Source organism: Kogia breviceps, chromosome 4, assembly GCF_026419965.1.
Source record: "Kogia breviceps isolate mKogBre1 chromosome 4, mKogBre1 haplotype 1, whole genome shotgun sequence".
NCBI classification, from domain to species: Eukaryota; Metazoa; Chordata; class Mammalia; order Artiodactyla; family Physeteridae; genus Kogia; species Kogia breviceps.
The window spans coordinates 148,293,393-148,304,523 of NC_081313.1; the positions used below are offsets into that span (position 1 = coordinate 148,293,393).

Here is an 11,131-nt window from a genome sequence, read left to right on the forward strand (position 1 = left end):
AAATATAATATTATTTCTGATGGTTTTAAAGTCTTTTCTTGATAAAGACTTTTCCTGATAAAGATACACAGTATCTTATATAAATATTTTTGTATTATCTGTTCTTTTCTTAAAATTTTTGTCATATGATTCTATCTCTTGGTATGTCTAGAACTTTTTGATTGAAGGCTGTCTATTTTATTTGGCATTTTTTGTTTTTCTCAGTGGAAACGTTGTTTTGCTTCAAACTATTTTATTTTACCTGGCAGTAACAAATCTTCAAATTACAATTTTTTAAATGCTTTCAAATATCAATACTATAGGTGTCACAAAATCTAGAAAAATTACATTTAAAAATTAACTACCGGGCTTCCCTGGTGGCGCAGTGATTGAGAGTCCGCCTGCCGATGCAGGGGACACGGGTTCGTGCCCCAGTCTGAGAAGATCCCACAGGCTGCGGAGCGGCTGGGCCCGTGAGCCGTGGCCGCTGAGCCTGCGCATCTGGAGCCTGTGCTCTGCAACGGGAGAGGCCACAACAGTGAGAGGCCCGCGTACCGCACAAAACAAAAAAAAGTTAACTACTGCCAGATGTGTCTGTATAAAACTTTTCCCCACTCTTTTAGCTATAAATTCTTTTTTTTTTCTTTTTGTGATATGCGGGCCTCTCACAGTTGTGGCCTCTCCCGCCGCGGAGCACAGGCTCTGAACGCGCAGGCTCAGTGGCCGTGGCTCACGGGCCCAGCCGCTCCGCGGAATGTGGGATCTTCCCAGACCGGGGCACGAACCCGTGTCCCCTGCATCGGCAGGCGGATTCCCAACCACTGCACCACCAGGGAAGCCCTAGCTATAAATTCTTTTACTGCCTCCTCATATGACAATTTATGTATTTTAGAAATAAAACTTTAAGAAATAAACTTTGTTGTTTATAGACATAGATTACTTTTAACATGGTTGATTAGAATTTGCTTTTAGTTATTAATAGTTTAGAAAAGTTTATTTCAGCTTCACAATTTATTATTGTTAATGTCACATTAATTTTCATTGTTAACTTTGAGAAAATCTCTATGGATTACTTCCTCATAAATATTTACTATTATAAATGCATTACTGACTTCAGTACTGCTATAGGTTTGTGCATTACAGGAATTCTGATAAAATACTCATTCACACCATTCCATTACACACATTACTGATGGAGTATATTCTTTTATTTATTTAATTATTTATGGCTGTGTTGGATCTTGGTTGCTGTGTGCGGGCTTTCTCTAGTTGCAGTGAGTGGGGGCTACTCTTTGTTGTGGTGCACAGGCTTCTCACTGAGGTGGCTTCTCTTGTTGCAGAGCACGCGCTCTAGGCATTCAGGCTTCAGTAATTGTGGCTCACAGGCTCAGTAGTTGTGGCTCACGGGCTCTAGAGCGCAGGCTCTCTAGTTGTGGTGCACGGGATTAGTTGCTCCGTGGCATGTGGGATCTTCCCGGACCAGGGCTCGAACCCGTGTCCCCTGCATTGGCAGGCGACTTCTTAACCACTGTGCCACCAGGGAAGCCCCTGGAGTATATTCTTGACAGAAGAAAATTTCCGTTTTGACGAAGCATTGATGAGAACTGAATCTTTGACTTCTCTTTCACATGCCTGATGATTGAAATAATTTTCCACAGAAAAGCTTCTGGTTTTATACTTTTCAGTTCTTTTTTTTTTCTTCAAATGCACATGCTTTGAGAGCTGTGAAGTGCAAGACATGGCTGTACTGTAAGGTGGTTTTTGTCCTTATGCTTCTGTGTCTTGCGCTAGTTAAGTCAGTCGAGTAGTCAGTAAGAGTACTGGAAGTTATTCCTGTAATGGGATAGTATATAGTCAATGACATATGGTGGTGTCTGAAAATCACATAATAGCCTCACTTAAAACATCTCCTTAGCCAGATTTCAAAAAAGCCTGTGGCCATTCCAGTATGATCCAACGTAGCTGAATATGATAGAAGAAAGATTGGCAAAGAAAGAGACGCTGGTCTTACCTGATGGAAGTTAAAATATCTCACTTCTGACAATTTTGCAAAAACCTATAATTACATGAACTAATTTCTAGGGTTCTTCATAGGACCTAAAAAGCAACCCATAGAGTTGTGGAACAATAATAGAAGCTACTGTAATGAGAAGCCCATGCACCACAACAAAGAGTAGCCCCCGCTCACCGCAACTAGAGAAAAGCCGCACGCAGCACTGAAGACCCAACGCAGACAAAATAAAAGTAAATAAATAGGGGCTTCCCTGGTGGCTCAGTGGTTGAGAGTCCGCCTGCCGACGCAGGGGACACGGGTTCATGCCCCGGTACGGGAAGATCCCACATGCCGCGGAGCAGCTGGGCCCATGAGCCATGGCCGCTGAGCCTGTGCGTCCACAGCCTGTGCTCCGCAACGGGAGAGGCCACAACAGTGAGAGGCCCGCATACCGCAAAAAAAATAAAATAAAATAAATATCAAGCTCAGTCTCTAAGATTTTAGCATTATATACAATACCGGTTACTTATTACTGGTTTGGGAAGGCCAATTTAAAATTTTTCATCTTACTGTATTGAAATTCATGGCACTAATGTTTTCCACATTGACTATATGAATGATGAAGAAAATTCAATCATCTATTTCATTTCCAACTGGACAGAAAACACAATTTTAAAACGTGTTTGGACTACTACTGACTTTTGATTTCTTCTAAGGCAAGTGGATAGGTAATTTTTATTCCCTGAATAGGAGAAAAAATGGTGGAAGAAGGCAGGGTTAAGAATTAAGATTTCAAGACCGTGAGAGGTAGATGGCCAACCAGAGTTCCTAAGGTTCGGTGCCTGTAACTGTTGCCGCTGCTTAAGCCTGTCAAAGCAGTGGTATGGCTGCTGCCCTCGTATTTGCTCCCTCTAGAAACACTCTTGCCAGTAGTGGCGGCAGCGGGACTCAATGATCCCCTTTTCTCTCTCCCTCCAGAAGCTCCAGATGGCGTCTTCCGTGGGCAACGTGGCCGACAGCACAGAGCCAACGAAACTAACCTTCCAAGGGTTAGCTGAGTTGGCACATCGAGAATATCAGGCGGGAGATTTTGAGGCAGCTGAGAGATACTGCATGCAGCTCTGGAGACAAGAGCCAGACAATACTGATGTACTTTTATTACTTTCATCTATACACTTCCAGTGTCGAAGTCTGGACAGATCTGCCCACTTTAGTACTCTGGCAATCAAACAGAACCCTCTTCTGGCAGAAGCCTATTCGAATTTGGGGAATGTGTACAGAGAAGGAAGGCAGTTGCAGGAAGCAATTGAGCATTACCGGTATGCAGTGCATCTCAAGCCAGATTTCATCGATGGTTATATTAACCTGGCAGCCGCTTTGGTAGCAGCAGGTGACTTGGAAGGGGCAGCACAAGCTTACGTCTGTGCTCTTCAGTGCAATCCTGATTTGTACTGTGTTCTCAGTGACCTGGGGAACCTGCTCAAAGCCCTGGGTCGCTTGGAAGAAGCCAAGGCATGTTATCTGAAAGCAATTGAGACGCAACCGAACTTTGCAGTAACTTGGAGTAATCTTGGCTGTGTTTTCAATGCACAAGGGGAGATTTGGCTTGCAATTCATCACTTTGAAAAGGCTGTCACCCTTGACCCCCATTTTCTGGATGCTTATATCAATTTAGGAAATGCCTTCAAAGAGGCACGGATTTTTGACAGAGCTGTGGCAGCTTACCTTTTTGCTCTAAGCTTGAGCCCAAATCATGCAGGGGTACATGGCAACCTGGCTTATGCATACTATGAGCAAGGCCTGATAGATCTGGCAATAGACACCTACAGGCGAGCTATTGAATTGCAACCCCATTTCCCTGATGCTTACTGCAACCTAGCCAACGCTCTCAAAGAGAAGGGCAGTGGTGCCGAAGCAGAAGATTGTTATAATACAGCTCTCGGGCTGTGCCCCACCCATGCAGACTCTCTGAATAACCTAGCCAATATCAAAAGAGAACAGGGAAACATTGAAGAGGCACTTCGCTTGTATCATAAAGCCTTAGAAGTCTTCCCAGAGTTTGCTGTTGCCCATTCAAATTTAGCAAGTGTATTGAAGCAGCAGGGACAACTGCAGGAAGCTCTGATGCATTATCAGGAGGCTATTCGAATCAGTCCTACCTTTTCTGAGGCCTACTATAATATGGGAAACACTCTAATGGAGATGCAGGATGTCCAGGGAGCCTTGCAGTGTTATATTCGTGCCATTCAGATTAACCCTGCATTTGTGGATGCCCACAGCAATCTGGCTGCCATTCACAAGGATTCATGGAATATTCCAGAAGCAATTGCTTCTTATCGCACCGCTCTGAAACTTCAACCTGATTTACCTGACGCTTATTGTAATTTGGCTCATTGCCTGCAGCTTGTCTGTGATTGGACAGACTATGATGAGCGAATGAAGAAGTTGGTCGGCATTGTGGCTGACCAGTTAGAGAAGAACAGGTTGCCTTCCGTGCAACCTCATCATAGTATGCTGTATCCTCTTTCTCATGGCTTCAGAAAGGCTATCGCTGAGAGGCATGGGAACGCCTGCTTGGATAATATAAATGTCCTTCACAAACCACCGTATGAACATCCAAAAGACTTGCGGCTCAGTGGTGGCCGACTGCGTGTAGGATACGTGAGTTCTGACTTTGGGAATCATCCTACTTCTCATCTTATGCAGTCTATTCCAGGCATGCACAACTCTGACAAATTTGAGGTATTCTGTTATGCCCTGAGCCCAGATGATGGCACAAACTTCCGAGTGAAGGTGATGTCAGAAGCCCATCATTTCATTGATCTTTCTCAGATTCCATGCGATGGAAAAGCAGCTGATCGCATCCATCAAGATGGTATACACATCCTTGTAAATATGAATGGTTATACCAGGGGTGCTCGAAATGAACTCTTTGCTCTCAGGCCAGCTCCTATTCAGGCAATGTGGCTGGGGTACCCTGGGACTAGTGGCGCGCTTTTCATGGATTATATCATCACTGATCAGGAAACTTCACCTGCTGAAGTTGCTGAGCAGTATTCTGAGAAACTGGCTTATATGCCCCGTACTTTCTTTATTGGTGATCACGCTAATATGTTCCCTCACCTGAAGAAAAAAGCGGTCATCGATTTTAAGTCCAATGGGCACATTTATGACAATCGGATTGTGCTGAATGGCATCGACCTCAAAGCATTTCTTGATAGTCTACCAGATGTGAAAGTAGTCAAGATGAAATGTCCTGATGGAGAAGACAACACAGACAGCAGTAATACGGCTCTTAATATGCCTGTCATTTCTATGAATTCTATTGCAGAAGCAGTTATTGACATGATTAACAGAGGACAAATTCAGATAACAATTAATGGATTCAGTATTAGCAATGGACTGGCAACTCCCCAGATCAACAATAAGGCTGCCACTGGAGAGGAGGTTCCCCGTACCATTATTGTAACCACACGTTCTCAGTACGGGTTACCGGAAGATGCCATTGTGTACTGTAACTTTAATCAGTTATATAAAATTGACCCACCTACTTTGCAGATGTGGGCAAGCATTCTGAAGCGTGTTCCCAATAGTGTACTGTGGCTGTTGCGTTTTCCAGCGCTAGGAGAACCTAATATTCAACGGTACGCACAAAATATGGGCCTTCCCCAGAACCGTATCATCTTTTCACCTGTTGCTCCTAAAGAGGAACATGTTCGCAGAGGCCAGCTGGCTGATGTCTGCTTGGACACTCCACTCTGTAATGGACACACCACAGGGATGGATGTCCTTTGGGCAGGGACACCCATGGTGACTATGCCAGGAGAGACTCTCGCTTCCCGAGTTGCAGCTTCCCAGCTCACTTGTTTAGGCTGTCCTGAGCTTATTGCTAAAAATAGACAAGACTATGAAGACATAGCTGTGAAACTGGGAACTGACCTAGAATACCTGAAGAAAATTCGTGGCAAATTCTGGAAGCAGAGAATATCTAGCCCTCTGTTCAACACCAAACAATACACAATGGAACTAGAGCAGCTCTATCTACAGATGTGGGAGCATTATGCAGCTGGCAACAAACCTGATCACATGATGAAGCCTGTTGAAGTCACTGAGTCGGCCTAAGTAATGACTGTGTGCATGGGAGAATTACCCCTGTACGTCAGCCTCAACGTTCCGGGGGAAGGGAACTACTTTTTACTTCTCTGTACAACTTTTTACTTCTCTGTGCAACACCCGTGTTGCACATGGGTGACAGACAATGATAAGAAATAGCACAGCCTTGTAGCATAGCCTCCTTGCTTCCTGCATGATCATGATAGGGAGAGACACAAGAGATGCGAAGCTGCTGTTCCGCAAGGAGTCTCCAGAGAACTTTGCAGCGGCCAAGTGTTGCGTACGTCTGGGAGGTCTCATCTCCCTTGGTCTTCCATGGGATGGATGGTAAGTGTGGAAGGGAGATAGAGATTGCCCAGCCGTTTGTGATTATCAGGGATTGATTGAGTCTTCTGAATTATTTTTTTCTTATATTTTGGGTATTGGAGCTTTTAAAAATGTTTGGTTTCAGGTATTTTTCTTCATGTGAAGTGTATATGATTCTCTTGAGATAAGGTTTTAAGCTAAAATATTCCTTGTTTTAGTTTCTGAGCTCTACAGATAAATGGGGACTTTGCTGGTGTAGTCTTTTTATAGGTTTTATAAACCACTTGAGCCTAGATCAGTGATTTTAGTGTCTGACATAATGTTTGGAACTATCGGTGCTCTGTTGGTTTCTAGATGATGGCTTAAATTCTTTTTCTGGTCCGTTTCCTTCTTCCCTTCTCCCCACGTTAAAAATTGTCCTGTAACTTGGCTAACAAAAAAACAAGTCTGATTCAAAACCTCCCAGAGTGTTTCTCTTAAACACAACGTCTGGTGCCAAGTGAAGAATCTTAGGAGTGATGAGTAATTATGAAGGGCGCAGTGGTGGTACTGTCACCGATGATAATAATAATGGATTTGGGGCCTAGAGTTTTGACCTGTTTCACCAGTGTTTTACTGTTGACTGCCCCTGTATGCTGCCTCCAAAAGTGACAGTGTGTGGTAAGATTTTTACTTTCATTTCTAAAGTTTGTTTTTTTTAAGTGAGTCCTGTTCTTCCTTTTTCTTTCAGCAGAAATGAAATCCCAGGTAAGTTTAAGTATTCAACTATTTGATCGGTAAGTCACAGTTATCTCCAGTACATTAAATAACTGTCACCAAAAAACATGTTATAGGTAAAAAGCTCTGAAGGACCAGCTCTGTATATGATAATCATGTTTCAGAACTTTTAGGGTATTATATATAATAACTTGTCTTCTGGACGTGGTCTTGAAGTCTTTATGGATTCAGCCTCAGTAGTAGCAAACTGCACTGCTACTTGGTTTGGAGTACAAATTAGACTTTAGCCCTCCTGGAGGTTGAGTTTCTGGTATTGAAAACCATAGGAATGAAATTATTGTATTTCAACAAAGATCGAGGGCTTGAGGCTTAAACAAGCCAACATATGAATATATGTTTTTGTCTTGCTGTACTGCACATATGCTGTCTGGTAACAGATACTTTTTCTGCTAGTATTGCGCAAGATTTTGTCTTTTCAAGGAGCTGAGGCAGTGCACCTGTTCTGTAGTTGCAGCTGTTGCCTGAATGTATCCTAGCTGACAAATTATTGATTAATCAGAACTTGAATCTCTGAAAGATTTGTACTGTGATCCAAAATCTGAGCAAGGAGTCTCAAATGTAATTCTTAAACAGAATTACATGTTAATGAATCATTTAACAGTGTAAATGAAGGAACATCAGTGTAGGGATTTCTTTTAATTTATTTTTTACCTGCTTGAAATATCAGTTAAAGGTTGCCAGCTTGGTTGCAGATGAACGGACGTTTGAAGTTCACCAAACTACTTAATGTGGAATAGGATAATAGGCTTCCAACGCCCTCAAGGCTGTGACCTTGCAGCCATTTTACACAGCACATCATCCTCCTATAGGGATGAACCTTTCCCCTGGCCCGAAAAGTAGCCGCTCTGGTTGAAGCTTTGCTTATTGTAACAGGGTTTTGTTTCCAGGTAACATGTCTGTGGAAGACTTAATTCTGCATAGAGATATAGATATTACTGGAAACTAATTGTTTTTTCTATTATACTCTGCTTCATCAAAAAAGTAAAACATTTAAATTGTGCTCCCGAAATTCAGATGTTCTCTTGCAATCTTTAAACAATACATGAATGATTTGCCCTTAAAAAAAAGAATTAAGCGGTTAAGCTGTTGGTCCCAAATCGGACAAATTATCCTTATACCTCCTGTCAATATTGTTAACAGAGACTGTTATTTTATTAATCCTTATGATCCCGTGATTCTTTCATGTTTCAGGGCACAGCAGGTGAGAGAGTGGATTTGTTAGGCTGGGTGGGTTTATCCTTCTATTATGCGTTCATTCAGTTTCATGTTCATCTACTTATTGTACACATACGGCAATAGAAGCTGCTAAAGCAATCATTGCTATTCTGCAAAACAACAAGGCACAGAAGCAGATGTCTTATTTCTGAGATTTCTCCTCCCAGGATTATGATGATTAAAGATCCTTTCCCCCCACTCCCTGGAGAGGACAAGGGGCTGCTCGCTGGAGGTTTCTTAATGACTTGGGGAAAGGCTCAGATATCCCCCCATTATGGTAATCCACCCCAGGGACAAACCACACAAGAATATTATGAATTTATTTTATTTTTCTATCCTTGCAAAGGTAATACTCAGCTCATTAGAAAATGAAAACTATACTGTCAAATTTCAGAATTACATGGATGAAGAAAATCACCAAAGCGGCATCATATCACGTGCGTTATAGTTGTACTGACTATACTGACTATATTAACTATATTGTGTTAACAATATATTGTATCACTATATATTGCAAAGGCAAAATGCTGTAACTTATTTCAGAGAAAATACTTATGTTGGCAGACCCCAAATTGTACATTGTAGACGGGTCCTAGGAAAAGATTTAATTCATAGTGGACAAGACGTGAGCTTCTGTTTTCAGCCACGTGCTATTTCAAGAATTAAACATCATGAATAATACAGGATATAAGAGGAATGGTCTAAAGAAGGAAAAGCACATTTTGATTAGGAAAGAGAATTTAAGGCTTAAGTCTTTTTTTTTAAGGAAAACTGCCTTTTTACTATGAGATAAGAAAATTGTTTCCTTCTTTTCTTCCTTGCTTTCTTCTTCTTCTTCTTTTTAACCTTTTAAAAAAATTTTTGGATATTTGACCTCTAAGCTGAGATGACTGAAAATGCCTCCTCTGGGCGTCAACTTTTTGAAAGACTTTTTCCCCCTCCCTAAGGGCTATTTGCCTCTTGGAGGCATTGTCTACATTAGTCACCAAGAGGCAAGCATTTGTCCTTGCACGAAATGCTGACATCTCCTGATAAGAGGGAAGCTGCAAAGTAGAAGAATTGAAGGTCAATATGTTGATATTGGTCTCAAGCACATTGATGTACATTTGTGAATTGGGGAAGGAGAGTGAAGCTTGAGAGTGGGCCAGTGGGGAGGGGTAAATATTTTGTGATGCTGTCTACCTATGGGCTTAGAAAGTTTACAGCTGCATTAGGAGGACAAGCATTACCATTAGCATGAAAAGCAGGGCAGACCTCAGTTGCAAAAGCTTCTAGCCATACACATAGGGCAATACATAAATGATACACCTTATTGCATTCACCCACTCACCGTCCCCTGTTCACGCTAATTGGAAATTTCAATCCATTTCAGAGAAGTACTACAACTATCAATCATTTTCCCTGGCACGAATCTTCCAGGAAGAAGAAAATGAAATACACCTAGCCACGGAGCTCACGCACTAGCCCATGTGTCTTAGATTTAATATCTGATTGCTAGCTGGCTTGAAGCCAAGAGGTGGTTCACAAAGTTGCTGCACATTAGAATCACCTGGGGGCCTCTGAGACCTCCCCGTGCCAGGCTCCTCCCTACACCTCCTGAATCAAAATCTCTGGGGCTGGGACCCAGACGCCAATGTTTTTCTTAAAAGCTCTTTAGGGAATTCAAATGAGCAGCAAAGCTTGAGAACCAGCCCAATGAGGGGAACAAACTGATTTCACACAGATAAAGTGGGGCAATTCATATGTTAAGAGAACGTGAATATATGTGTGTGTATATATATATATATATTTCTTTTTTTCTCATAATTCTGTTTGTGTTTCAAATAGGCTGTTTTTTTCTTCTGCAAAAAGCTTTATTGTTTCCATTTGGTCCAAGGCTTGGGAGAGGGCTCCAGGGCGGTTACAAAGCTGCCTCGTGGCTGCAGAGCGGGGCTTCAGGCGGAAGCTCTGACGCCAGAGGGGCTCCTCAGAGGCCGCTGGACTTCAGAGACTCCTGTTTGTGCTCGAGGGTGAGCCTTTCAAAGAGATGCTCGCCCAGCACAACCTGCGGACCAGCCAGCCTGCGGAGCTTGGTCAGGTAGGTGGTCGCCCATCTTCTTGATGAGTTTCACCTGCTCCTCCAGGAAGCGGCTCTCCAGGAAGTCACAGAGGTGGGAGTCCGCGCGGGCAGAGCCCAGGGCGTGCAGATCCCATAGTGCCTGGTTCAGGTTCTTCTCCCTAAGAATGGCGGCTTCCACAGCGTCCTGGGTTCTACCCCGCTCATGTTGAGAAGGCTTCCGCGCATCCTGGAAGAGGGCGCGGCCGCAGCACTGGTTTTGCATTTTCAAGAGGCGCTGGGCGCCCTCGCACTCCTCCTCAGCCAGTTGGCTCCAAATGTGGCCCACACTGTCCAGAGTCCCATTGCTGCTGTCGAAACAGAAGCTCAGAGAGAGGTAAGTGTCCACAGATACAGGCTGAACAGGCGGTGGACAGCGGCCTCCACCTCGATGGAATAATTCTGAGGAAGCTGGGAACTTGTGGTTGATCAGTGACAAGGATTTAAGCTCACAAAACGGTGTTGGCCTGTCCTGGAGGCTGAGCATAGGTGAGTGGCTGATTCTAAAGGTTGCGACTGGAAGAAAGGTAGGAGGGTGGTCGGGGGCTGGAGCAAGGAGCGTCCCTGGGTCTGTTCATTGCAAACACCGTTGAAGCAAAAGACAGCTGTGCAGGACCGCCGAGCGCACTGCCTCCAATAGGCTTCGATATAAA

General features: G+C 43.4%; 1 protein-coding gene and 1 long non-coding RNA gene across 8 annotated transcripts in view; one reads left to right on the plus strand and one right to left on the minus strand.

Moving 5' to 3' along the window:
• The window catches only part of LOC131755785 (UDP-N-acetylglucosamine--peptide N-acetylglucosaminyltransferase 110 kDa subunit-like), a 66,755-nt gene extending 59,521 nt beyond the window's left edge, over positions 1 to 7,234 (plus strand). For 3 of the 4 annotated variants that reach the window (XM_067032155.1, XM_067032154.1, XM_067032152.1), the window contains exons 2-3: positions 2,951 to 6,412; positions 7,125 to 7,234. In XM_067032155.1, the coding sequence (XP_066888256.1) occupies positions 2,960 to 6,094 (3,135 nt within the window). In that variant the 5' untranslated portion in view covers positions 2,951 to 2,959 and the 3' untranslated portion in view covers positions 6,095 to 6,412; positions 7,125 to 7,234. Of the gene's footprint in view, positions 1 to 2,950; positions 6,418 to 7,124 lie in introns of those variants that run through there. The other variant, XM_067032153.1, reaches the window with a different exon arrangement.
• The window catches only part of LOC131755517 (uncharacterized), a 77,461-nt gene that overhangs the window by 26,330 nt on the left and 40,000 nt on the right, over positions 1 to 11,131 (minus strand). For 2 of the 4 annotated variants that reach the window (XR_010840366.1, XR_010840364.1), the window contains one exon: positions 1,157 to 1,812. The exons of the other annotated variants lie outside the window; for them this stretch is intronic. This is a non-coding gene — a long non-coding RNA (uncharacterized lncRNA). Of the gene's footprint in view, positions 1 to 1,156; positions 1,813 to 11,131 lie in introns of those variants that run through there. 4 annotated transcript variants of the gene reach the window in all.